The 25,966-nt window shown below is 58.8% G+C and overlaps 1 protein-coding gene across 7 annotated transcripts in view; it reads left to right on the top strand.

The window, feature by feature from the left end:
• The window catches only part of ARHGEF10L (Rho guanine nucleotide exchange factor 10 like), a 105,262-nt gene that overhangs the window by 52,150 nt on the left and 27,146 nt on the right, over positions 1 to 25,966 (top strand). For all 7 annotated transcript variants that reach the window (XM_035019654.1, XM_035019657.1, XM_035019656.1 and 4 more), the window contains 6 exons: positions 909 to 1,009; positions 8,211 to 8,332; positions 13,943 to 14,029; positions 15,242 to 15,462; positions 15,841 to 15,995; positions 21,797 to 21,945. In XM_035019654.1, coding sequence (XP_034875545.1) covers positions 909 to 1,009; positions 8,211 to 8,332; positions 13,943 to 14,029; positions 15,242 to 15,462; positions 15,841 to 15,995; positions 21,797 to 21,945 — 835 coding nt within the window. The remainder of the gene's footprint in view (positions 1 to 908; positions 1,010 to 8,210; positions 8,333 to 13,942; positions 14,030 to 15,241; positions 15,463 to 15,840; positions 15,996 to 21,796; positions 21,946 to 25,966) is intronic.

The raw sequence follows: 25,966 nt of genomic DNA, 5'->3' as shown, positions 1-25,966 counted from the left end.
GGTTCTGGGCTCTGACCTGAAGCCTAGGCTGGTGCAGTGCGGTGGCTCACTGCCCAGGTTTGACCTCAAGGATGGGGGGACGGTGGGGGGCAGAGTGTTACAGGCACCCTGGCTTCAGGGCCGGGAAGATCGGAGCACTGGTGTTTGAGGCAGGGCCCTGAGCCCAGGAGCCCAAGACGCAAGGCTCCAGGCTGGAGTCTCAGAGACAGAGAGGCAGGGCTCTGAGCTGGAATCCCAACCCGCCAATGTGCCATTCCCCTGCTGAGGGGGCCTCACACAGCCCCTTCCCGCCCCTGCACCCCTTTCTCCCTTGGGAGAGTTAGTGACACTGGCCCTGCCCGCCCCCTGGGATGGCCCCCCTCCCCGCCGCCCGGTGGAAAACAGACCCCAGAGGACCCTGAGGGGCCCCACTGCTCCAAGGTGAGAGGACAGTAGTGTGACAACAGTGACCTCTAGCTGCCCAAGCCTGTCACAAGCCCATTCACTCATGTGTCCATTCTGCAAGTCTTTGCTGAGCAGCTGTACTGTGCCAGGAGCTGGGAGCAGGCCCGCGGGAGCCCGTTCCTCCCTGCAGACGCTCCCGGTCGGATGTGTACGTGTGCCTGACGAGGCCCGTGGAAAGCTGACCGGGGAGCCCTGGCCTCTCAAGTCGCTGGGCACCAAGCCCAGGGGCCAGGGGCTGGGCTGGGGAGCGTGGCCTGGTGGCTTTAGGGAGGGACCTCCATTCTGGGGTCACAGTGGGTGGAGAGACTCTTCCCCCAGGGGATGGAGGCTTTGGGGGGGCCACCAGGCATTCTGGCCCCGCTTTGATACTCTGAGCTGAGCTGGCACCACAGCTGGTGCCCGTGGTTGAGGGAAGAACCAGGCGCTTGTTCTGGGCGCTCACGCTCCTCGCCCTCTCGCCGCAGGTCCGGCCGCCCCATCAGCTTCATGGTGGTCTTCATCACTCCCAACCCCCTGAGCAAGATCTCCTGGGTCAACCGGTTGCACTTGGCCAAGATCGGACTCCGTGAGTAAAGCCCTGGGGAGAGTACCTCAGGGAACAGGGGTGCAGAGCAGGGAGGCTTGGGGTGTGCATGTGTGGATGCGTGGGGGCAGGGGGGCTTCTGAGTTGGAGGGAGGCGGTGCCGTGGAGGAACACGGGAGCCAGGGTTCTGAGTCCTGAGGCTCTGCCTAGTAACCCTGGACAAGTCACTGCCCTTGTCTGAGCCTCAGTTTCCCCGTCTGTAAAGTGATGGCAGTTGATGATGTCAATGAGTGGTTGTCAGGGCCCTGGGGGAGGGTGGTGAGGGCGTGGCTGCTGAGGGGCTTTCTTTCGGTGGGATGGAAATGTTCTAAACGTAGGTAGTGCCGAATATGCTAGAAACCTTGATGCGAATACTTTAAAAGGGCGGGTTTTACGGTAACCGAATTCTTTCTCAATCAAGCTGTTACCAAAAGAAAAAAAACAAAACAATGCAGGTTAGAGTAAACTGATTTTCAACCAGGGCCTCTTTTTTTGTCTCATGCACCCCGTAATGATCATATAAATAAGACAATGTTTACAGAGTGCGTCCTACATGGCGGACGTTTTTCTAAGCATTTTACACATGTCTTTTTCTTTTCACATTGATAATTCTGAGAGGTAGGTTCTGTTGTGAACCCCCTTTTACAGTGGAGGGCTCCGAGGCCCAGAGAGGTGCAGTGACTTGCCTGAGCTCACACAGCAGGAAGGGGCAGAGCTGGTAGACATTACATGAGGAACCAATCAACAGGGAGAGGTGGTGCCATTTAGGGGGCAGAGATGGGTGACGTGACTGTCACTGAGCCTGAGGATCAGGACTGCCGTCAGGGAGGGCCTCTGGGAAGTGACATCTGAAGCTAACAGAGATCTGGGCAAAGCAGTCTAGGCTTTGGAAGAGCAAGTGCAAAGGTGCTGCGGTGGCCAGAGCTGATGAACCGTGGGGCGAGAAGTAGGCAGGGGGAAGGTCGGGCAGCTTTTCCAGAAAGCCAGGGCGAGATGTATGGAACTCATTCTGAGCGTGATGGGCAACTCCTTATAGCAGTGAGAGCTGGGCAGCATCCTGATCTGGTTTCCACTTGAGTGGATGGCTCTGTCCACTGTGCTGAGAGGGCATGGGGAGGTGGGAGGAAATGGGGAGGAGGTGGTGGCTTTGGGGGAGCCAGGGTCAGAGGCCTTGATCTGGTGCTGACGTGGCAAAAGCCTCTGCTGGATGTTTCCAGGCGACCAGGAGAGCTGCAGAGGGAGGAGAGAGGATTTTAAGTGGAGATAGCCCCAGCCTTGGCAGCCAACCGCGGGAATTCTAGCCCCAGGGAAGGCTGACGTGGCTCCGGGCCGGCCCGCGGAGCAGTCCAGTCTTGGGCACGCCTGAGCTGATTGTACACCTGCTCTAAAAGTCAGGTCAGTCTCTGGTTGGAGGCCCGGCTGCTCTGCCGAGTGGGGTGTGGCGCTGGAGGGAGAGGGGCCGGCGGGTGTGAGCCTCTCCTCTCTCGGCTGCCGGCCATGCGCTCAGCTGATTCGTCTCCAGTGACTTCGCTGCAGCAAAAGTTTTTTTTTTTAAGATTTATTTATTTATTTATTTGACAGCGAGAGACGCAGCGAGAGAGGGAACACAAGTGGGGCGAATGGGAGAGGGAGAAGCAGGCTTCCCGCCGAGCAGGGAGCCCGATGTGGGGCTAGATCCCAGGACCCTGGGATCATGACCTGAGCCGAAGGCAGATGCTTAACTGACTGAGCCACCCAGACGCCCCGCAGCAAAAGTTTTTAATGGAAGGAGAGTCATTGGAAATCTTATTTGAATGCCTGGGTTCCCCTGGGGCTTGAGTAATTTGTTCCTTTTATTTTGCCAGGTTTTTTGTTTTTTTTTTTTAATCTGCAGTGCTTGGTCAGGTGGGGCGGGGAATAATACGAGCCTGTTAGTAATAGAATATGTTAAAAACATTTATTCACAAAGGATGTGATTCCTTTCTTTCTTTCTTTTTTTTTTTTTGTATTTCTCTTTTCCTGACTACCACGTACGGAGATCATAATCCACTAAACGTTGAAGAAAGAGAGAGCTGGACTGGGGGGTGCCCGGGATCCGGAATGGGGGGGGTCAGTTCTGCCCCTAGGGAGGAAAGGGCAGGGTGCCCTGGGGAATCTGGGGACCTGCTTCACATCCCAGCGGGGCCCCTACTGTGCCGTGTGGCCTGGGGAAAGGCCTCTGGGAGGTGAGTCGGACTAGAGCTCCAGTGGTCCTCTCCCCTCTTACATTTTGGGATCTTAGGGCCTAGTGAAATGGATCTGGGCTGCCTGGGGTCAGTTTCCGGCTCTGTCCCTTCCCAGCTCTGTGATCTCGGGCAAATGATTTAACCTTTAAATGCCTTTCTCTATCGGAAAGTGGGGATAATGCCAGTGCCCCCATCACAGGGCTCTTGTTAACATACGGGGAGACAGTGTGGTAGGTTCCTGGGATGGCCAGCGCCTGGCCTGTGGGAGAAGCTCCTAGGACAAGGGGGTGCCTGCATCTCACTGATGGGGAAGTGACTGGTCTAAGGTCACACACGATTCAGTGCAGAACAGGGACGGGACGGGCCACCCTCCCACCCCTCTGCCAATTAGTCTCCTGTTCATAAAGGCTCCAGGGAAGGGTTGCAGATGGAAGGCCCCAGAGAAGGAAGAGGCATGATTGTGGGCTTCCAGTGCTCCCTGCCTGTGTCCCTTCACCTGAAGCTCTTCAAGTGCTGCATTTGTGGCTCTTACAGCCCCTGGGTCCCTGGAGCCTCTCCCACTGCACCCCTCCTTATTCCCACCTTCCCAAGGACCTGGGCCGGGCAGGCTGTGGGCTGGTCCCAAGCTCACAGGGACACATCCTCACAGGGTGCGACCTGGGGGGCCCTCCCTTGCTGCCTCGGACTTGGCTACTTGTCCAGCCCTCAGTCCTCACAGTGACCCCCTTGCTCCCCCTGACGACGATCCAGTGACGGATCCTGAGCGTGGCCCTGAGCACGCCCCAGCTGTCCTTTCCACTGACTCTCAGCCAGTGCAGACATGGGCGCTGGGACCTGCCCAGGCCCTCAGGCTGCAGCAGTGGGTCTGCCCTTGGGAGGGGTGTTACCCCAGCTGGGTGACGGCCATTTGCTTGGCCTCCCTGGGCACCGGTGTCTGTCACTCTCTCTGCGGGCTGGTGTTTGGAAAAGGAGGGTGCCCATGTCCCGCCAGCCCCTATGTCTGTGGCCGTGGCCAGTGGCATCTCCGTGGCGCTGGAGGTGTAAGAGGACCTTCGAGGGCAGCCTCGGATTTGGAACGTAGAGAAGGGCGGTCTGGGCTGCCACCCCGGAGTGTCACCCATAGCGGTGGCAGGAAAAGCACAGCACTGGGACTGAGCGTGGGAGGATTTCGGGAGGCAGGTCGGGATCGAGGGGCAGGGCAGGGCCAGCGGCTCAGCCTGGTGCAGGTGGGGTGGCCGCCCTCAAGCCTGCGGTTAGGCAGACTCCTCCCCTCCAGGACAGTGATCTCACTATTTCTTGAGGGCCTGGCATATACCAGGCGTTGAATCTTTTTTCCCTCCAGCGCTCACGGTGACCCTTGAATGGTTGGAATAATTTCCCCCATTTTCCGGAGGAGGCAGCAGACTCAGAGAGGTTCGGTTTCTGGCTCTGTGTCACACAGTGAGGGAGCCGGAGGCTGAGTTGGGATCAGCTGGGGCCCAGCTGCCACAGTCAGCCTCCTGCCGCGGGCGGGGTGGCTCTGGGGGCACGGAGGTGGGGGGAACAGAAGGGGCCATGGCCTCCAGCCCCGGAGCCTCCCCTGCTGCCCCACAGGGTGCTCCTGTGTTCAGTGGGTGCTGGCAAACAGAGCTGGGCGCTAAATAAGCCCCCACTTAATGTCAATTGGAAATCTCGGCTCTGCCGACAGTGCCAGTTCTTAACGTCCCTTATCCCAAGCGGGCTTTCAATTTTCAACTGCAACAGCCTTCTAATTTGGTCTCAGCCGCCCTGGTTTTGTGACAGGAACAATGGCAGTGGCAGATGGGGAGCTACAACTCCATTTTCCTTTAACGTTCCCCGATCGCAGGCAGGGAAGGCACCATCTGGAAGGAGAAGGTCAGATCATTAAAAAATATATATCGTAATAAATTGCCAGGACTTGATGGGCTGTGGGTGCGGGGGGAAGGAGAGGAGAGGAGCTCGGGCGGCGTGGTGATGGGGGTGCTTTATGTTCACGGGCCGAACTCCAGGAAGGAGGTGGCGCCCTGGGGGGGCAGTTGCGTTTGAGCCGTCTGTTGGGCTCTCGGTGGTCTCCTTGAGAGCAGGGCAGACTCAAGTCCCACCCATCCGTATTCACCGTCCAGAGGCTTGTCCAAAAGGCAGCGCAGTGTCGTGATGTCCGCACCTGCCCGGGGAAGGGTGCTGCCCCGCAGGGTGGGCTGTCTGGGCTGTCAGCCCGCGCTCAGTGCATTCTCCGCCTCCTGGGCCCAGCCTTGGACGTCCCCCTGGCCTCCAGTTCTCCGGGTAGGAGAGGGATGCCAACACCCACCCCTCCTGGTGGCCCTGAGGATGAAATGAGGCCTCACGGGGGACAGAGCTTCGTACACTGTGAGGTGTGGTGCACGTGCGCATTCCGTTATGATGGTGCTTGTCCTATGCCGTAGCTGCCCTTTCCGTGACGGCCTCGCCTCCTTGGTGAGCTGTCCTTTCCTGGGGTGCTGCCTCCAGGACCCGGTGGGGTGGAGGGCCCGACGCTGGGGGGTGAGCTCACTGTGCAGCTGCTGGACGGCTGGTGGGGTGGGTGCCCTGGGTGCGCGGGCTGGAGCTTCTGCCGAAGCAGGTGGTTCATGTCATAGTGCCTGCCGTTTTGCGGATGTCTTTCACTTCTCAGAGAGCATCCTCCCATGCCACCTCGTCCCAGCTCCTCGTGCCACCACCGGCACCGGGAGGCCGCCTCCTCTGGTGGCAGTGGCATTGTTAAAGGCCACGTTATTGAGGTTTGATTGACATTCCTCATACAGAACATAGGCGAGGTTGGGGAGCCTGTGGGCACACACGCACACAGACCAACATGCACACGCACACTCACGCACGCACAGGCACACCCGTGCACACACACAGGAAAAAGAGCCAAGCCAATAAAGGAGCCAGAAACTGTGTTCAGGGCCATGACAGACCAACAGGGGCTGAGACGGAAAGCGATGGAGGGGCGGGGGTGGGTGGTGGTCAGTTGAGGCCGCTCCCAGGAGGTGGTCAAATAACCTAAGCCTCGGGGAGGAGAGGAGCCAGCCCCGGGGGTGGGGAGGACAGCGCTCCAGGCAGAGGGAACGTCCTGGGCTCCTTCGTGTAAGTGGCTGAGGAAAGCCTAGCGCAGTGGAGCCTGGGACCGAGGGATGAGGCTGGGAGGGAAGGATCATCCTCACTGTCCTGGAAAAGTCTGGATTTGATTCCACGTGGATGGGACTCGAAGGACGTGGGAACGGCGACGTCCAGTGGAAGTGTAGCGGGATGGCTCTGGCTGTCGTGGGGGACAGTGGTTAGCGTGGGAAACCGGTCTGGAGGCCCCTTGTGACTGGTGAGCCCCCTCAGATGGAGCTGACCCTTGCTCGGCTGGGCCAGCTTGGGCCCGAGTCCCTGCTTCCTCCTGGCCACTGAGTAGCCCCGTGAGGGGTGGGAAGGCTGTCATCACGCCTCTTCTGTGGAAGACGTCTCCTCCCATCCCTGAAGCTCCAGGTGCCCTTGAGCTTGATGTCATTGCGTTAAGTGACCCCTCTTGCCCAGGGAGCCCCATGCCATCCTCTGGCTCTCCCTCTCCGGGGCAGAGCTACCTCCTGGTTGTCCAGAGTCAGTCATGCCCCTCAGTCAGGGTGGGGGGGCTGGTTGCCAGGAGACAGCATTGGGGTCCGGCAGACCCAGGTCCTCATCTGGACTCTGCCACCAGCCATGCACATGACCTAGTCAATTACATCATCCTCGAGTCGGTCTCATTGTCCATAAAGGGAAAATCGTGATTCTCACTGAGCTTGGTTACTGTGAAAACGAGAGCCCGGGACACCTGTAGGACCTGACATGTGCCTGTGTGTGGACACGCAGTGGGTGTCTTCACCATGCCCTGCCCTGGCTGTCGGGGTTCCTAGAAGGTGGGCCCCATATGGAGTGCAGAGAAGGATGGGCTCTTGAACAGGGAGAATCCTCTGGGACGGATGGTAGTTTACCCACTCACTCACGCCCTCATGTCATTCATCTTTTCAACCCGTGCTTGCTGAGCACTCACCATGTGCAGGCAGTGGGCTTGGTGCCAGGGAGACCTCAGCAAACAAGACAGGTCAGGTCCTGCTGCCCTGAGCTTACGTTCTAGAGATGTATGCAGAGAGACGGTGAACAAGGAGATAGACAAAGTGATTCTAGATTGTGGTGAAGGCTATGCGGGAAATAAGATGTGGTCTTTAGACTGGTTTCTGAGAGAGGGGGCCATCATAGCCAGGGTGGTCAGGGAGGACTTCTTGGAGGTGGTGGCGTGTGAGGGAGCCCTGACCCATGTGAAGGAGACATTGCAGAGTGTGGTTTAGCAGATGCTCTTGAACACAGCGATGTCCAGATGTGAGTCCAGGGTCTGAGAACCTGCACTTCTCACAGGCCCCTGGGGCCTCAGTGTCCAGCTAGACTGGGAACGTGGAGGCAGATGACCACCTGGGTCTCAGGGTGGGTCTCAAAGGAAGCAGGAGAGAGTCATCCTCTTGACCATACCATCATCATCAGAGCCAGGTGAAGAGCAGCATGTTTGTGTCACTTTGTCTTCTGGCTTGTTTTTGGCCATTCCCCGCCCCCGCCACCCCAGAAGCACCTCTAGACCTCTAGGTTAAGGCAGCAGGGCCTGGACTGTGCTCAACATCACAACATTTTTGAAACTTTCTCATCTACTGTTTCACTGGATCCTCATAACGACCTCAAGACAAAGGCGTTTTTATGCCCTGTCTCATGGGTGAAGAAATTGAGCCTAGAGTTGGGGGAATTTGCAGAAGGCTGCTCAATGAGAGGGTGGGTGAGCCAGGACTCAACTCTTAGGTTTCCTGACTCGCTGCCTTGGACGCATGGCCATGACCATGGAGCAAGGCTGGTTTTCATCTTGGCTGGACAGGCATGGGGCTGGGGGTGGCCCCCTGGGCTCGGCAGGGCTGCTCACTGCCCGCTTGGTCCTCAGATTCTGACCAGCTTCACGCGCCTCCTTCCTCTTGCTGTAGGGGAGGAGAACCAGCCGGGCTGGCTGTGTCCGGATGAGGACAAGAAGAGCAAAGCCCCATTCTGGTGCCCCATCCTGGCCTGCTGCATCCCTGCCTTCTCTTCCCGGGGCCTCAGCCTGCAGGTGAGTGGAATGGATCTTGCTGAGCCCACCACGAAGGTGGCTCGTGGGAGAACCAGGGTTTCCAGATTGTGCCCACAGCGGGAGAGGGCCAGGATACAGTCCCAGCTTCTCCACCTCTTACCGATGGAGTTGGTCAAGACGTTTTGGTGCTCTAGGAGTCAGCTTCCCCACCAAAAACATGGGGACAGATGCCCTTTGTGGGTCAAGTGAGCGGAAAATTCCGTGACTTAGAGCTAACAAGTAGCAGTGATCTCATCAGCTGATGGCATGACTCCAGCTCAGAAGAGAGGCCGGAATATGCCTGAGTAGCTCCGCCAGACCATGGGTTGGCCCCTGTCTGATGCTGCCAGGCAGGAGCAGGCTCTGGCCCCGTGGCCATCATGCCTCCGTCTGTCAAGCACCTACTACATCCCCCCAGGGCTTTGCCACCACTCTCTTGTTTTGATATTTGTAAGAACCCCACAAATAGATGTTTCTAGATCTGTTTCCCAGGTTAGAAACTAAGGCTCAGACAGGTGACGTGATTTTCTAAAAACACAGCCAGTAGTAATGGGTCCAGGAATTGGCACCTTGCTTCGCCCGATTCCACCACTAGCACATTCCCTCTGCTGTCACCTGTCCCCGATGTCCCGCCCGTGCTCACCGCTCCCTCTGGGGTCCTTACTGCCTATCCTCCTCCCTAGGAGAGGAGCTCATGTGAGCTCTGGGGAGGGGGAGGCACAGGCTTGGGACCTAGATACATAAGCCCTAAGAGACAAGCTGACTGGGCTGTAGATCAGGGCTCCAAACAGTGAAAAGTGCATACCCTTGAGATGTCAGTTCAGCCATGAGTTTGTTCATTTGTCTGTTCTGCATATAATTTTTGAGCACCTACAATGTTGCCAGGCCCTGTGCGGGACACTGGGTGTATGGTGGTGACCAAACGTACGAGGTCCCCACACTCCTGCAGCTTTCAGTCTGGAGAGAGACAGCAATACCCCGGCAAACAAAAGGGAACGCAGAAGAGTGATTGTGTGTTATATTAGCTGGGACGGATATAGGGATGGGGCTCCATTGTTAGGGGGCCGAGAAGGCCTCTCGGAGGAGGTGGTGGACCTGAGTGGCAAGAAGGCTCCAACCCCTTGCGGGCCCAGGGGAGGAATATCCCAAACAGACGGCACAACACAGAGTCAGGAGCAGTCTGGGAAGCTGCAGCTCGGTGAGCTGGGAGGAGAGGCTGGGGATCAGGTCTGATGTGGGTGCACTGGTCCACGCCAGCTTGCTGGGCTGGTCGCCGTTGGGTTTCATTCTCAGGGCAATGACACCCCAAGGATGGCTCCATGCAGGGGACCAGCACCCTCTGATGTACATTTTGGAAAGATCATCTGGTCCTTCCGGCTGAGGTGTGAGCGAGTGAACTGTGGCCCCAGAGAGAGCAAGACTGGGGACTGAGAGACCGACACAGTGCTCTGTGCAGGGCTCCCGCTGAGCGGTGGCAGGACTTGGTGTGGGTGGAAGCAGGGCCAGGCTGGGGTGAGGCGAGCTGGGCACTCACCTAATCCTAAGCATCACGATGAGTGAAATTTTAATGCAATACTTACAACATCAAATCAGCAAAATTGTGGACTTGGTTTGGCTGCTTTTTGGGGGGTAACAGGCTGGGATTAGGGTGGGGCAGGGCTGTGCAATGCAGGGTCCGTTTCTTTAAAATCTTACTGATTGTTCATCGTGGATTTTTTTTTGCATTAATTTTTATTGCCAAATTTGTGTTATAATATTCCTTTGGATGTTGGGGTGTTTTGGCCCCACTCTCCTTCTTCTCATCCCATTCCTAGAGCCTAGAGGAGGGGACAGGGGCAGGGGACACGGGAAGGCGTTCGGGGAGCGTGCCGGGGTAGGGCTGGCCACATTGATGAGAGTTCAGACAGGCGCTGAGGGGGCAGGAAGGACATACCCAGCTCTTGAGCTTGTGCACCCGGACGTGGTGTCAGGGGGTGGTGGAATATTCCCCGTGCCACAGCCTGATTTAGGGGGTGCGGTCAGGTTCCCAGCATGGCTCGGTGGCCAGCGACCAGGGTAGCAGCAAACACAGTGTGGTGGTGAGTGCTTTCAGGAGGCTCTGTTCTAGGCACTTCACCACCGGTAACTCTGGTCCTCCCCACTGCCCTCAGACCCTCAGAGGTGGGGCTTGCCCACACTCACTGGGGAACGAGGGTCTTCTTGAGTCGTTCTGGCAGGGGAGGCCAGATGCTGTTCATTTCTGTAGGGCTCAGGGAAGCCGGCCTTTGTAGGCCTTCAGACTTCATTTATTAATGGGGAGGCCTGCTGAGTCCTGTGCGCTCCTTCCCAGCATGGGGTAGGGGGTTCCCAGGGAGTCCATGGAGCTGGAATTTTTCAGGGTCCACCCTGGCTGTGGCTTACCTGGCCCTAGGATATCCTGTGGAGAAGGCTGACCCCGGGGTGACTTCCGTCTCCCCCGATGGCCTTAGTCCTTTCGAGAATATGGGACTCAGACGATGGCCTGACAGATCACTCCTGGGTGGTGAGGTCACAGACAAGCCGCTGCCTCCAGGGCGTCCCTGAAAGAAACCCACCTGACTGGGGAGCTGTCTTCCACCCCATACCTGGGGGCACACATCTGAGAAGCTCCTCATATGTAATTCTCAAGGCCTGGGGACGTAGCAGCCAGAAGCATCCTCAGCAACCTCCAGGTCCCCTGCCTGCCATCTCCTGAGGAGCCCCCTATGTGAGTGGCCTTCTGGGACAACGAGCCTGTGGAGCTCCTGAGGGACCTACTAGAGCCTGCATGTTCCCATTTGCTGGGTCCCAAGACACCACTTCCACTCCTCTTGCACCTGCCGTCCACCCCAGCCCGGGCAGATGTGCCCCATCAGCTGTGCGGGCAGCCCAGATGACTGCGGGCCTCGGAGTGCCCAGGTCTTGTCCAACCACCCTGGGAACAGATGTGAGCGTGTCCGCCGCTGTGTGGGCCTGCCTCCTGGCCCACGGCCTCTCCCCAGGCCCTGTCCCAGGGGCCCCAGACTCGGGCTCTGCGGCTGGCCTAATGGGAGCCCGTGACTAAGTGTGTCCTCCGGGAAAGGCTCGCTGGCCCCAGCCCTCTCCCAGTGTAGACGAGGTCAGTGCTATTGTACTATTAGCCGGAGGAGGGTGTGCGGGGGTGCTCTCCCTCAAAGGAGCAGGGATGTGGGGGTCGTAGGAGGGAGCGTTGCTCTTCTCTGTGCTGATGGGTGGCCGGCGCCCAGGCTGGGCCACACCGAGGCCTTCCTCAAGAGGACAGCATCAGGGTGCACCCATCCCTGGACTGGAGCTCCAGCTCTGCACATGCCAGCCGTGTGACACTGGGAATCTGCTTTAGCACACGGTGTGATTCACACCAGACCCTGGCTAGCCTGATGTGTGGCGCGCACTCAGAGTTCGAGATGGAAACAAAGATTGGAGGGCATTTTGGCCCCCAGAAAGACGCGAGTGTCTGTTCTGAAGGATTTCCAAGCTGACTGTCACCCCAGCAGCACCCCTGGTGGCACCCATCCGGGCTGGAGGCTGTCCCTGGAGCGGTGGCAGGAGGGCAAGGGGACGGCTCAGTGCAAAAGTGTCCCCCCGCCGTGAGCCGCGGTCCAGCCTGGGGCCTGCCTGGGGTTGGGAAAGGGGGCCAGGGTGCTCTACGATGTAGCGCCTCAGGGGGCCGGGGGCTGCAGTCCAGACCTGCAGAGGGTCTGCTCCAGGCTCGCTTAGGCCTCAGCATGCTGGCCGAGTGCCTCTGTCCTGGCCCTCCTTAGCCAGAGCTGCTTGCTATTTGTGGGGTCCCCTTCCTCCTAGCTCTGCGCAGCCCACCCCTCCCGGCGTGGCGCTGCTGACAAGACAAGGTGGCGCACATAGAGGGCCAGCAGCACGTCCCACACGAAGTGCCCAGCCCCGTGCCAAGTGCGTTATGTCTGCCTCTCCAGTCCCCGCGACCATCCTGGCGAGGCTTCAGGGTCTCCATGACCATGAGGAACTGGCTTGTGGGGTCACCGGCTGGTAGCAGCTGAGCTGGGACTGGAGCCTGGGCTGGCCGCACCCACAGCCTATCTCCATCCTCCAGCCCCGAGCCACTCTCCTCTTCACTGGCCAGGGCACCTTGATTTGGGAGAGTCAGCTTCCTGGCACAGATGGGACTCCTGGGTCCAAGGAGCCATTTCAGTTTTTGCCATCACTTTGGCCCTGGGCTCTGTGGGCGCAGCTGACATCCGGGCCCCCTGGAGTTGCCATGGAAACGTCAGGTCCCTGGCAGGAGGGGCTGGGCAGCCTCAGCTGCATGTGGCCCACCATGAAGCAAAATGACTAGGAGCGGGGGCCTGAGGGTGCTCGGGGGTGCGGGGGTCAGGGCGAGGGGAGCCTCCTGCTCTGGGTGCCTGGACCTGTGCTCCCAGCCTCGTAGAAGTGGGAGCTGGGAACGCGGAGGCCTGCAATGGGGCAGCCTGGCCTCTGGGTAGAATTTAACTAGAGTAGGAAGGGCGCTGGACCGGGAGTTGAACTCAGAATTCCAGCCCTGACTCTGCTGCCAACTTGCTGTGTGACCTTGAGCCAGTCGTGTCCCCTGCCTCCCCTCCCCACGCCCTGAACTTCAAATTTGCCAGCTCCTCAATGCGGGGACTGGATGAGGTGACCTCTCTGGGCTTCTTCACCTTCAGCCATTAGACACTTCGTTAGAACATCCGCAAGGCTGGGGCCAGCCAGGGCCGCAGCGCCAGCAGAGGGCAGCACCTGCCCTGCAAAGTCCAGGGGTGGCTGCATTCCTCCCTGGGCCACCTCCAGCTGTCCCCTCTCGGCCTCCTTCCCCTTCCTGCTGGCCAAGGGTTCCAGCAGGGTCCGTGACAGGGCCAGGCCACCTCCTCGCACTGCTGTCCTGGCCTGAGACAGACTGGTGGGGTCTAGCTCAGAGAACAGGCCCCAGAGAGCCATCTGGCCTGGGGTTTGGGGCAGCAGATGCAGGAGGAGCAAGCAGCCAGTAGCTCTTGACGACAGCCGGTCACAGACGGAGCCCTGGCCCCCACAGGCAGCCTGCACAAGCCCCTCAGCCCTCTGGTGCTGGCGGGCTTGTCTGCAGAATGGTTCTGTTGTTGAGGAGGGTGGAACCAGATGTCCAGCACCCCTTCCTTCCTCCACTATGCTTCTCTGGAGGAATGCAGGGAGACCTAGGAGGGAGGCTGGCGCAGGCTGGGCCTTGTCATCTTCCTGTGGCCTAGGGCAATCATGTGTCCACTGTGGGCCTCGTTTCCCCATCTGTAAAATAAGGCGGGGTGGGTGTTAGTGGTTTTCATCAAATCTTATCCAGATGTTGCTTAGTTTGAAAAATCGGTGGCTGGCCCAGGGTATCATTCAGGCGCCTCCTAGCCAGAAGGTTCTAGGAGAGCGCTGGTTAAATGTGAGTGCATAGGTATTGCCTGGACATCCTGTGAACCCTGTCGCTTGCCGGTCCCCAGGGATTCTCACTGGGGACCTGCGTGGGGCCAAGAAATCTGTAGGTTTAACAACCCCCACAGGTAGTGCAGACAGAGGTCCTGTTGCCGAACGTTGGCATCTCCGACACCTTGATGCTTAGCCCCATGTGTGCCTTCTGTGTCTCCACAGCTTGGGGCCCTGGTCCACAGTCCTGTCAGCTGTCCCCTGCTGGGCTTCTCAGCAGTCAGCACGTCCCTTCCACAGGGCTACCTTTGGGTAAGTCACTCCTGAGCTCAGCCAGGGATTCTGGCCTCAGGACAAAAGCATGGAGGACGGCCCCGGGAAGGGGGTGCTGCCTGCCTGCTGGCCCCCATTATGTGCACCTTCACCCAGGAAGGTCTTCCTGGGAACCTCTGTGCCAGGCTTTGTGCTTAGAGTTGGCAGACGCAGCTTCACCAGGGACAACAGAAAACCAGGGACAAAGAAGCGAGCATGACTCTTGCAAATGGTCATGTGCCATGAAGGAAATGAGTGAAGCTGTGCAGAGTATCTGGGTGGCAGGGTCTTTACCCAGAGGGTCAGGAAGCAGGGCTGGTTATTGCCCAGCTCTTGTGCCTGCCTTTTTTCCCCTGGGATTCCTGGCAGAGCCTCTCTCCATTCAGATAGGCACCCTTATGTTCTTTGTGGTACAGACTATGTTCTCCCAGAGACTTCCTGAGGTCCCACCTCACCCCCCCTCTGGCCACCTTCCAGCTCTGGCTTATTCCTGTCTCCAGGCATGCAGGCAGGAAAACTCTGGCTCACCCTTCAGAGTCCATCCCAAATATCCTCTCCGAGGGTGATTTGTTCCTCACTGTTTCCCCAGTATCTAGCGTGTGGTATATCCATCCATGATTGATCCATTTATCCATTCACTTATCCATATAATCATCCAATCATCCATCCATCCATTCACTTATCCATATAATCATTCATCCACCCATCCATCTGTCCACTCATCCATATAATTATCCATCCATCTGTTCATCTATCTACCCATTCTTCTATCCCTTCCTTCCATCCATCCATTTATCCATCTGTTCACCTATTCAGCAAGTATATATTAAGTGCTTACCATTGGCTAAACATAGAGGTAGAACGGTAAAAAAGACAGAGAAGGACATTGTAAAGGGACAGATGTATGTTCACTATTCTTGGTTGAAATTTACTCTAAAGTTGGGGAGATAGAGAGCTGACTGGGTATCTGGTCTACCTTAGCTCCTTACCTGCGTTCCTTTGGGCCCTGAATCTAACTTGTTGCCATGGCAGCTGGGGAAGAGTGACCTTCAGGGACAGTGGGATGTGTGGGGGCAGGAAAGGGGGTGCTCCTCCTGATGCCCAACCTCAGTACGAGTAGAAGTTTGGGACAGGTCACCGGGAAGGCAGGCGCCGAGCTCTGTCCCCACCCTCATGGTTGTGCCTGATGGCCTCTCTGGGTCTCTGCTGCAGGTCGGGGGCGGGCAGGAAGGTGCAGGGGGCCAGGTTGAGATCTTCTCCTTGAACCGGCCCTCGCCCCGCACGGTCAAGTCCTTCCCGTTGGCGGCCCCTGTGCTCTGCATGGAGTACATTCCCGAGCCAGAGGAGGGGGAGAGTGGAGACGAGAGCCATGTGACCACTAACCCCTCTGCTGCAGTGCATCCGACCATCTGCCTTGGGCTCCAGGATGGCAGGTGAGGGGCCTGGGGAGGAGGCGCGCGTTGGTGCTTCATTTCTTTTTATGGCCGTGAGGCTGGCATCATTGCCCCATTTTGGGGGGAAACTGAGGGGTAGCAGCCTGGGGTCAGTCAGCGGGACGGCGACATGTCTGGGTTCCCACTTGGGTCTGTGTGGTGCTGAAGACAGGCTTCTTAGCACCTTTACCAGCCCCCTCCAGTTCTCCCTGGGGCAGGGGTGGGGGGGAGGGCGCCATCCTCAAAAGACCCTGGGCAAGTCCAGGCTCTGGAAGGGCAGAACAAAGGCCTCTTGACAGGGGAGGGAGGCCTCTCCTGAGGAGGGCCCTTGGGCAGTGGGGGTGGGGGCTCTGTGAGTCACTCGGGTCTCCCCCACAGCATCCTGGTTTACGGCAGTGTGGACACGGGTACCCAGTGCCTGGCCGCCTGCAGGAGCCCCGGCCCACAGCCTGTGCTCTGCGTGAGCCACAGCGCCTTCCACCTGCTTGCCGGTCTGCAGGACGGGACCCTCGCCGCCTACCCCCGGACCAGTGGTGAGGATGCTGGGGGTGGGGGGCGGCGGCCCTGGGCACTGCCTGGGAGCTCATCCCGTACCGCAGCAGTGCTGGGAGGCAGGCCAAGGAGGCAGCTCAGAGACAAATCAGGGAATCTGGGGTAGTTGGAGATCCCTGATCCCCACTGGGGTCCCCGCAGAATGGGGTGCTCACTGCTATGCAGGCAGCTCACCCCATTGGCAGGAGACTCTACAAGAGTAGGGACTCTGGGGTCACGAGGACTCTGGGGTCCGGGGTCACTTCACTGCCCTTTCGATGGCTGTGTCCACTGGTGAGCAGTTGCTTTTGTGCCTGGGTCATCCCAGGGCTCATGGGTCCCCATGGGTTAAACCACCTAGCAAAGGCAAAGCCTGGGGCCTGGCAGAGTGAGTGCTTAATGGCGTTAGGCATTTGAACCTGGGATGTTATGGAGCCACGAGCCACGGATGGTGCAGAGTGTGATGTCTGGAGGGCAAGGCTGGTGGGGTCGGAGCTGCTGCGAGCCAGGAACATTCAGGTGCTTAATGTGTGCACGTTTTCTGAGTTCTCACCACAACCTGCGGGAATTGCTGAAGCTGAGCCCCTGGGAGGGGACACGGCCTGTGCACAGCCACACAGAGGGCCGTGGTCCCGGTCCCCTTGTGGCTTACTCAGCTCCCAGTTCCAAGATGTGTGCTGGGGGGAGGGCAGCCATCCCCAGTGCACCCAGAGAGGGCTGAGGAGTCTGAGGCTCGGCATCCCGCAGGCCCCTCCCTCTCCTCCCCCTTCTCCCCTCCATCCCCCCTCCCTCCCCCTCCCTTCTCTCTCCCTCCCTCCCTCCTAAGAGCCTCTAATTGCTGCGTCGTCACTGCCTGTTGCAGGGTTATAAACGGATATTTGTACTGAGCTATTTTTTTGCCACTTGGCACTGTGTTGGTATTTTTAATTAGCTTTTGATAAGGCATTTATAGTTTTTAATTAAAGGGGGAAGAGGGAGGGAAAAAAATCCCTCTTACTGACAGACATTGCATGCGTGTAAATGTAAATATGGGCTCCGATTTTTGGAGGTTTAGACATGGGTTTCAAAGGGACCCCCCCCCCCCCCCCTCTGGCTCCCACTGAATTCTGTGAGCCCTGCCTTGCCCCGTTCTGGCCCCCTGGTCCCCACTCTGGGCTGCCCTGCGCCCTTTGTCCCTTGGTTCCTGACTTACCAATTTGGTCACCGGGGTGTGAGGGGGTGAGGGGGTGTATCAGATGGCTGGGGCCACCATAACAAAATGCCACCAACTGAGTTTTTTTTAAGATTTTATTATTTATTTGTCTGAGGAAGAGAGAGTGAGCACAAGCGGGGGGAGCAGCAGGTAGAGGGAGAAGCCGATTCTCCACTGAGCAGGGAGCCCGACATGGGTGTCGATCCCAGGATCCTGGGATCACGACCTGAGCCGAAGGCAGGAAAGCTGGTAGAGCTCCTCAACCTTCTCTTCCTGGCCAGATGACCTCCAGCTCTGCCCAGAGAAGCCAAATCCCCTTACGTCTGGAGAGGGTCCTAGCCCTGGAAAGAGGACACTTGGGTTCGGGTCTCGGCTCACTCATGGGACTTTGGGAAGTCCCTTCCCACCTGGAAAATGAGGGTATGGAGTCCAGGGGTCCCCAGTGGCCCTTCTGGTTCTGACAAAGTACCAGGTTAGACCCCAAAGCTGCTATTATGGGTCGAGTGATGTCCCCTCAAAATTCACAGGTTCAAGTCCTCATCCCTGATACCTCAGAATGTGACCTTATTTGGAAGTAGGGTTGTTGTGGATGTAATTAGTAAGATGAGATCACAAGGGTGGGCCCCTAATTCAGTGCAATGGATGTCTTTATAAAAAGGGAAATTTGGGCACAGACCCTTACCTGGGCTCAGAGCCAGTACTGGATGAAGGATTAGTCAGTGTTTGTAGTCATAGGTTTACTGTCCTGCCTGAGTTTGGCTGAGACCAAGATCCAGTAAAAATGGCATTCCTGCTTTGACTTGTGGCGGAAGGGAAGGACCAGAAATATTAAGATGCGCAGAGCCAACCTGGGAACTTGCCCAAGTCCCGGGGAGCTGCTGTGGAGCCAGCAGCTGAGAGGTGACAGGACTTCAAGGCCACCAGGCCACACGGAGTCCCGTCACATCAGAGCTGGAGGGGCCTTGGAGTCCAAGGCCAAGGGCCGTGTGGTCATGGCAGTCAGCCTGCTGCCCCCGGGAGCCTCTGCTTACCTGCATTCCTTCATTCATTTGTTCATCCTTTCACTAACTCAACAACTGAACACTGCGTATTCAGTGCCCATGAAGTGGGAATACTGAGCACTCAGGACGCCAGGACCCAGAGATGAGCCAGGCAGCTACCTGTCCCCTCCTGGGACCCTCCGCCGCCCCATCTCTCAGCAGGCATGGGAGCATGACCAGGCCCGGGTGGGGGCAGGGGAACGTCCCTGGTTAGATGCTGGGGATGAGGGCCAGGGTCACCCCCTCGAGGAGGCAGATGATGGAATGCGTAAGGGATGGACTGAGGAGCCAGGCTGCCCAGGATGGAGTCCCAGCTGTGAGCCATCGGGCCTGTTGCTCCAGCTCTCCTCACCTGTTTCCTCACCTGTGAAGCGGGTGTGAGGACAGACCCACCTCCAAGGGTGGTTGTGAGGGCCAGATGTGATGAGGCACACAGGTGCCCAGATGGAGCCCGGGAAGGAGAGGGACTCAGCATCACCGTCATTCCTATCGTTACGACGGGCTTGGGCTGCCCTTGGGCCTGTCTCAGCCTCGAGGGCTTCCACTCTGTGCTGCCTCCTGGCTCCAGTGGTGTGCATCCCCGAGGGCCACCAGCTCGGGGAGGAGGAGCTCCCGCCTCCTCAAGGTGCCTTTGCTGAGTGAGACGGGGTCTTCATCTCCCTTTGTCTGGCGTGAGAGCCGGTGCTGGGCCCAGACGGATGGGCTGTCACACGGGGCGGGTGTGTGCGTGTGAGTGTGCGCGTGTGTGCCCGGACATGGGCTTGCTTACCCAGAGCCACTGCAGGGCAAGGTGGGGCGTAGGTCAGCCCTACCCAGAGCTCAGGGTGATTGCCTTTAAAATCCTAGGGTTGTGGCTCGTGAGGACTGGGAGGAACCTTGAGTTCTGGCCCCTCGCGGTGCAGCTGGGGAAGCTGAACCCCACCAAAGGGAAGCCTGTTGGAGCTTTGTCCTCTAATCTGGGACACTTGTCCCTTGTCCTTTTTGATATAAAAAATATTGCTGTTATTAAATTTTACCAGTTTATCATTCTGTCCTGGAGTCAAGATTTCTTGGGGGATATCTGGCGACACCAGCAGGGGGAGGAGAGGTCAGCGTGCATGTGACCCTCAGGGGTGTCAGACCCTAGCCCCTACCCCCGGCAGCCACGACCATGCTCTGTGACGGAAAAATACAAGGTAGATAGTACAGGGGCTCTGGTGGTGAAAACTGCTATGCCCACGGGGCAGAGCCCTCACCTCCTTGTTTTCGGATGTGGTCCCAGCATCCGCAGCTGCTTCCTCGCTGGGAGAGGTCACAGCAACCCCCCTCTCCAGCCAGAGCGGCTCCTGCTCCGGCCACACACCCGCACTACTCACCTATGGCCACGGGGGGGCGCCCGAGGCACTGCGTTTTGTGGTTCTGAGTCCTGGTGGAGGTCAGGGTCCCCTGTGGAGGCCTGGACGCCTTGTGGTCACTCACCATCCTGGTGCCAGAGCCCTTTGGAAACTCCGGGAAGCTGAGAGGACAGCAGGGGTTGGGGAAGGAGGCTGGGGCCGGTCAGCACGGTTCAAATCCTGCTTGGCGGGCCGCCCCTTGGGTGGCTTTGTGCAGCTTAGCTCTCCGGGTCTCTGTTGTCACATCAGTCAGGTGGAGTCAACGCCTGGTCCCGCAGACGCTGCGTTGTGGTGAATGACACCAAACAGGAGCTAACGGGCCCCGGATACTTTCTGGCCCTGTCACCTGGGCTGGTTATTTAAACTCTGCGTCTCTTTTCTCAGCGTACAACAGGGATAAGAATAGGATCCTCCACTTAGACTTGCCGGGAGTTAAGGACGGAATTCACGAAAACCGTGCCTGGCGTGCCGGGGCTCAGCGGCGCTAGCGACAGCCATCAGCCGCCCTGGCCGTGTGCCGGCCCTGTGCTCAGCGCCCCGACGTGTCCCCCGGCCCGTGGCCCTGGCCACGTGCGGGCACACTCGTGCCATTGGACAGATGAGGCTCCGAGAGGCGCCGCCGCCGGTCCGAGGCCTGGCAGACGTTTGGGGGCTGCGGCCAGGATTCTGGCCCGTGTTCATGTTCACCCGACTCCCCGGCTCCTAGCTAAGCGGGGCGTCTGGGCATATTAAGTAGGACGGAAGGGCGAGGGGAGAACCTGTTTCACAGGTGGGGAGGGTAGAGGAAGAGGGAAAGCCCGAGGGAAGGGGGGTGGTAGGGGATCTGGTCTGTCCTCCGAGGGCTCCTCCCCATACACCCCAAGCGGCGGCTTCTGCCACACTCCAGCTCGGGGGCCTGCTGCTCCCCGCTGTGCCCCCCCAACGGCTGGCTCATGGGGGGTCTGTGAGTGGGGTTCCTTCAGACTCCTTCCAGGGGCCTGGTGGGGAGCATGTGAGGGTTGTCGGGCACTGACAAGCCAGCAGCCGGCTCTGTCCCCCTCCCAGACCCCAGCCACTGCTGCCTGTCTCTGGAGTATGCCCCCCGTTCCCTCTCAACCCCCCTCTCACCTGGCATGCAGGCAGGACAGGGCGGCCACTGAGGTTCTGTGTGACATTGGGTGTGACCTCAGAGAAACGCCAGTCTTCAGGCGCTGCTCACGTGCCAGGGAACATTCTGGGCACGTTCTTGGGTGGGCTGAGCATCCCAGGGTGGGCAGGGGAGAATTTTGTTCAGAGCCAGGCCAGGTCCCTTGGTGTGTTCTGTCTTCAGGGGTGGTAGACTGGGCGCCAATCGCCTCTCAGACTTCCTCTTCTGCCCCTGGAGGTGGTGGTGTCTCTGGAAGAAGAAGGTCATCAGAGATCTTGGTAAAGGTGACAGAGTGCCCCGGAGGCGGCGAGATCTCGGAGCTGGCGAGAGTCTGCCAGAAACATCTAGTCACAATTCTCAGAGACAGTCTGGGTGGTTTCCCCATTTTACAGATAGGGAGACTGAGGCCTTGAGAAGGGGGAGAGATGTGCTCAAAGTCCTGATTGAGTTTCTAGCAGAACGGGGGCCAGCTCAGGGCACTTCCCACCATGTTGAGCTGCCTTGGCAGGGCCGTGCGAATGCCACGTCTCCTGGGAAGTCTCTCTGGATTGCCCCTGGGCAGGGTTTTCCATCTGTCTCAGCACTCCTCGAGCCCCCCTGTGCTTACCTGCTCATCTCTGCTTGGCACCTTGTGTGGGGGCTGCTGACAACCCCCTGTTCTCTCCGGCCAGCTGGGTTTTCTTGGAGGTCAGGGTCTGTATCAGACTCATTCCTGTCCTCCCAGTACCCAGCACCCGGCCTGGCCCGGGGTTGGTGCTTACTAAGTGTGTGTGTGTGTGTGGGGGAACCCACACGGGAAAGAGATAGGGGGATAGAGGAGGGAAGGAGAGTGAATTGGGGGGTACAGCCCCCAGAGGGGGTGGAGCATAATGGAGGCAAATAGGAACAGCCCCGTCCCTTTGGAGGAGGGAGAAGGGCCAGAGAGAGGGGCGCGAGGGTGTTGTGGGGCCCGGCTGGGCCCACTGCTGAGGGTTCCCGACAGTTCCCAAGGCTTGAGGAGCCCTGGGCCCCTGACCTATGTGCCATTCCCTCCCTACCTCCCTCCTGACCTGCTTCTTTCCTCTCCCTGTAGGAGGTGTCCCCTGGGACCTGGAGAGCCCTCCCGTGTGCCTGACTGTGGGGCCAGGACCCGTCCGCACCCTGCTGAGCCTGGAGGACACCTTGTGGGCCAGCTGTGGGCCTCGGGTCACCGTGGTGGATGCCACCAGCTTGCAGACTCAGGTACTGGCCCTACCTTGTGGCTCAAGGCTGTCGGCCTCTGGGCCATCTGCTGGGTGCATGTGGACCCTTCTCATGTCTGCCTGGCACCGTGCTCAGCCCCAGCTGTGTCTCAGGAATCTGTGAGAGTTTGTTGAGAAGCACAGTGGGCCGCCAATCACTGCTGGGCCCTGCCCTCCGCCCCAGCATGCACCCCCGGGGCTGCCTGGAGGGGAAGGGTCCCGATCACGGGACTGAGCCGTGATCTGGCCCCTGGGCTGTGTCTCTTGCTGCCTGTGGAGCAGGAATTGGGAGCCCTGCCTCACACCGTACCCAGGACCCGGCTGTGCTGAGGGGAGGCCGGTGGACGCAGCTGTCCTGGAGGCTGGGCTCTATTTAATTTATTTTTTTAAATATTTATTTATTTGAGAAAGAGGGAGGGAGAGGGAATGAGAGCAGGCAGAGGGGGAGAGGGAAATCTTCAAGCAGACTTGCCACTGAGCATGGAGACCGACGCGGGGCTGGATCTCACAACCCTGAGATCATGACCTGAGCCGAAATCAAGAGTTGGACGCTTAACCGACTGAGCCACCTGGGCACCCCTGGGCTCCTTAAACTGTGGAGGTGGAGGCTGCAGTGTCCCCCTTGCCATGTTGTGGGCTGAGCACCTCCTGCGCCCTGGCTGCCGGGATGAGGGCCTGGTCCCCGGACCACAGGCGTGGATTCAGGCATGGCTCCCCAGTGGTATTTCGGTGATGTTTGCCATCGTTTGATTTGTTTGGATTGTCAGCTTGGAGTGGGGCCTTGGTAATCAGGCCCAGAGTAGAGGTTTGGGTATAGGCTCAGGGTTGGAACAGACAGGTGCCCCAGGTGAGCTTCTGTGGGGGGGCGATTGCCATTTGCCCACTGGCTCATCTCTGTAAATGGGCTGTAAATTGGCTACGTAATAGCCAGGCAAGCACACTAAGGGAGTCCTGCCATTGTAAGATCACAGGTGTTGAGGGCTGGATCAGGTGGGGAAACTGAGGCCCAGGGAACTGTGGGCACGCCCTGGGACCCTGGCTTGAGTCTCAGGGTCGTGGTGCTCACTTTCTGTTTTTGTTGGAACCTGAGGGGCAGTTCTGGAGCTGTGTGTGCCCTGCTCTGCGTCCCAGTGCCGCTCACCTACTGGTGCCTTGTTAGGGCCCCATCTGTGAACCCTAGTTTCCCACTGGTGAAAGGGGGCTCAGTGTCCCTTCCCGGGGGTCCTCTCGCTCACTGAGATAATGCTTGGGAGCCACAGTCCTGGTCAGTGCCAAGTGCTGGGCACATTTGATTAGAGGCCCCTCCTGGTGCTGGGAAGGGAGGAGGAGGGATTACACCCCAGCCCGCCAGCCGGGGGTGGGGGGCAGTGCTCGGGGCAGAACTGGAGGGTTTAGGCTTTGAGTTCTCTTCATCCTTTAGAGGAGAGGGGTGTTGGGGGTTGAAGGTGACTCCTGGGCCCCAGTCCCAGGCCGAGGGCTGGGAACATCCTGTTGAGGACCAGTGACCTCACTGGCCCCGCTGGGCCCGGCCAGGTGGGGGATCTGGGGAGGGGCCGGGGGGGCCTCAACAGGAAGGAGGCTACTGCCTCCCGCTCTGGTCTTCTTTCTCCTGGGGGGAAGCCAGAGTGGGGAGGGGAGCCCTGAGCAGCTGTAGCCACAGACCCCCTTCCCAGCCCCTGATTTGCTTTGGGGGGCTTGCCTGCTACCACCCCCCACCTGCCCCAAGGGCCTCTCACCTCCTCCACCTTCTGAGAAGGAGAACAGGGAGAGCTGGTTCCCCCAGGGCCTTTGGGGTCCCTGAAACTCAAGCCACTTGGTAGGAGGAAGGACGGGGCCCATCTGACTCCTTGGCCTACCCCCTGCAGCACCTCCCCCAGTGTCCCTGCATTGTCCTTACGCCAGGCCTGGGTGCCCTTGTTGGCTTTCTCCTGCTAGCACCTGTGCAGGCTCCAACTCGTGTGGAGGAGAGCCGTGTGAGGGGTGCTCAGCCAGCAGCTGAGCACTGGGGCCCAGTTGAGGGCAGCTGGGGAAGCAGGGAGGGGTCCCAGTCCTGCACATGGCAGCCTCCAGACTGATGGGGGAGACACAGCCCTGCCCTTGGGGGCTTCCAGTCTGAAGAGGGAGACACAGCCTACCCTTGGGGGCCTCCAGTACGATGAGTGAGACCCAGCCTGCCCTTGGGGGGACTCTAATCTGAAGAGGGAGACATAGCCTGCCCTTGAGGGCCTCCAATCTGATGGGGGAGACCCAGCAATGCCTTTGGGGGGCTTCCAGTTTGATGGGAGAGACCCAGGCCTGCCCTTGGAGGGCCTCCAATCTGATGGCGAGATACCACCTGCCCTTCGGAGGTCTCCAGTCAAATGGGGGAGACAGACCCCTGCCCTTGGGGGCTTTCCAATCTGATGGAGAGACACGACCTCAAGAATAGGACCAGGAGAACTGTGTGGGAAAAGTGAGCCCAGAGACGTGAAGAAGCCAAGAGCAGAGACAGGATGAGATGGAAAGGAGCAAGCCCTCCTAGTGCCCTGTTGGCCAAAGGACGCTCTTAGCCCTGCCAACAGGGGCAATGAAGGGAGAGGGAGGAGGCAGCTGGGGACACTGGGAGGCAGGCTGTGAACTAAGAGGTGTCTCTAAAGAAGACTCTTCTAAGGAAGGGTTCAGAGGACCCAGACACCACATGGGAGTCAGCAGCTGATGGTTGTTGGGGAGGAGGTGTGGGCCACAGGGCCTGAGCCCTGGTGAAAGCTGGGTCCCCCTGGCCCCCGCCCAGGGCCCTGAGACTTTCTGGAGGGGCGGATTGAGAGGCATCACCCAGGGCAGTGGCCCCCATCTCTGTCCTGGCCATGCCCCCCTTGGGTTCCCTGGGCACCCCACTCCCTTGGAGGTGTGTGGTTGGCTGGCTGGCTGCTTTAGATGGCCCTGGCTCTGCCTGCCAAGCTGTGCACCCTTGGACAAGGCGCCCAGCCCTCCTGGGCCTCAGTGGCATCACCTGGAGAATGCGATGCTGATAGGACTCTGTAGAGGGTTGAATGAGAATACTTAGTGTGGAAGGGCTGTTCCACACAGGGCCCGGCAAATAGCAAGTGCTCAACGAACATTGGCTATCACTGTGATTATTTGCCTCAGTTAAGTCCTTATTACCATATATAGGGCTTATTTGGAGATTCAAGCTCCCTTTGAGTTGGTGTTGCTGGTGGGTATGGGGTGTGCGTCCATGTCGCGGGTCTGCCATCCTGGCTTTGCCGGCAGGAAGGGGATCGTGAGACAAATGGATGAAGGGCAGGACAGGGATGGGGCCGGGCCCTGGCTCTCTTTCACCCGATTTTACCTCTTGCCAGCCGCAGTGCAGTCCTGCCCGGGCCCCGAAGCTCAGCTCTGGCCCTACCCTCCCTGGGGCTGAGCAGCCACCAGGCTCCAGCTGTAAGCTGCAATGATTTAAGATTAGTTGTGGACCAGCTGCTCTGAAGAAGGGGATCAATATGGCCTTTTACCTGCATTGCACACCATGGAGGGCATCAGGAGGGTGTTGGGTGCGGGGAGGCAGGACAGAGGGAAGGGGTGGTGGGTCGGAGGGAGCATGCGACCTGTCTGCAGCCGCGGAAATTGAAAAGTTTGTGTGCTGACTGGTGCGCGCAGCTCACCTTCAGTACACACAGCCCTTCGGCACAGTAACGAGGTGATCACCATGCATATTTAACGAAGCTGCACTCGGCCGCTGCTTGGGATAGAGAGGAAGCCTGCCCAGCTCAGCGCCAGGGCTCTGGAAACAGCCCGGACTGGCTGCTGCCTAATGACGCCGTCTGTGGGGCCCGGCTTGTGGCCGGCTGGGCCTGGGGGAGCAGGGCTGCCGTCCCAGGGCTCAGCACACTTCTCTGCAGAACGCTTTACTTCAGAGGAAGGGCACTGCTTATTAGCAGCGACGTGGCACATTCTCCCCCAGGCTGGAGAAAACCCTCGGTGGGGATTTGGGGTGCTTAGGACTAACTGCTCAGTGCTCCGAACCAGGGGGCCCGGGAGTGTGC

Source organism: Mirounga leonina, unplaced genomic scaffold (genome assembly GCF_011800145.1).
Source record: "Mirounga leonina isolate KUSES-001 unplaced genomic scaffold, KU_Mleo_1.0 Mir_173, whole genome shotgun sequence".
Taxonomy (NCBI): domain Eukaryota; kingdom Metazoa; phylum Chordata; class Mammalia; order Carnivora; family Phocidae; genus Mirounga; species Mirounga leonina.
Note: the sequence above shows the minus strand (reverse complement) of the source record. Positions and strands in the feature narration are given on the sequence as shown.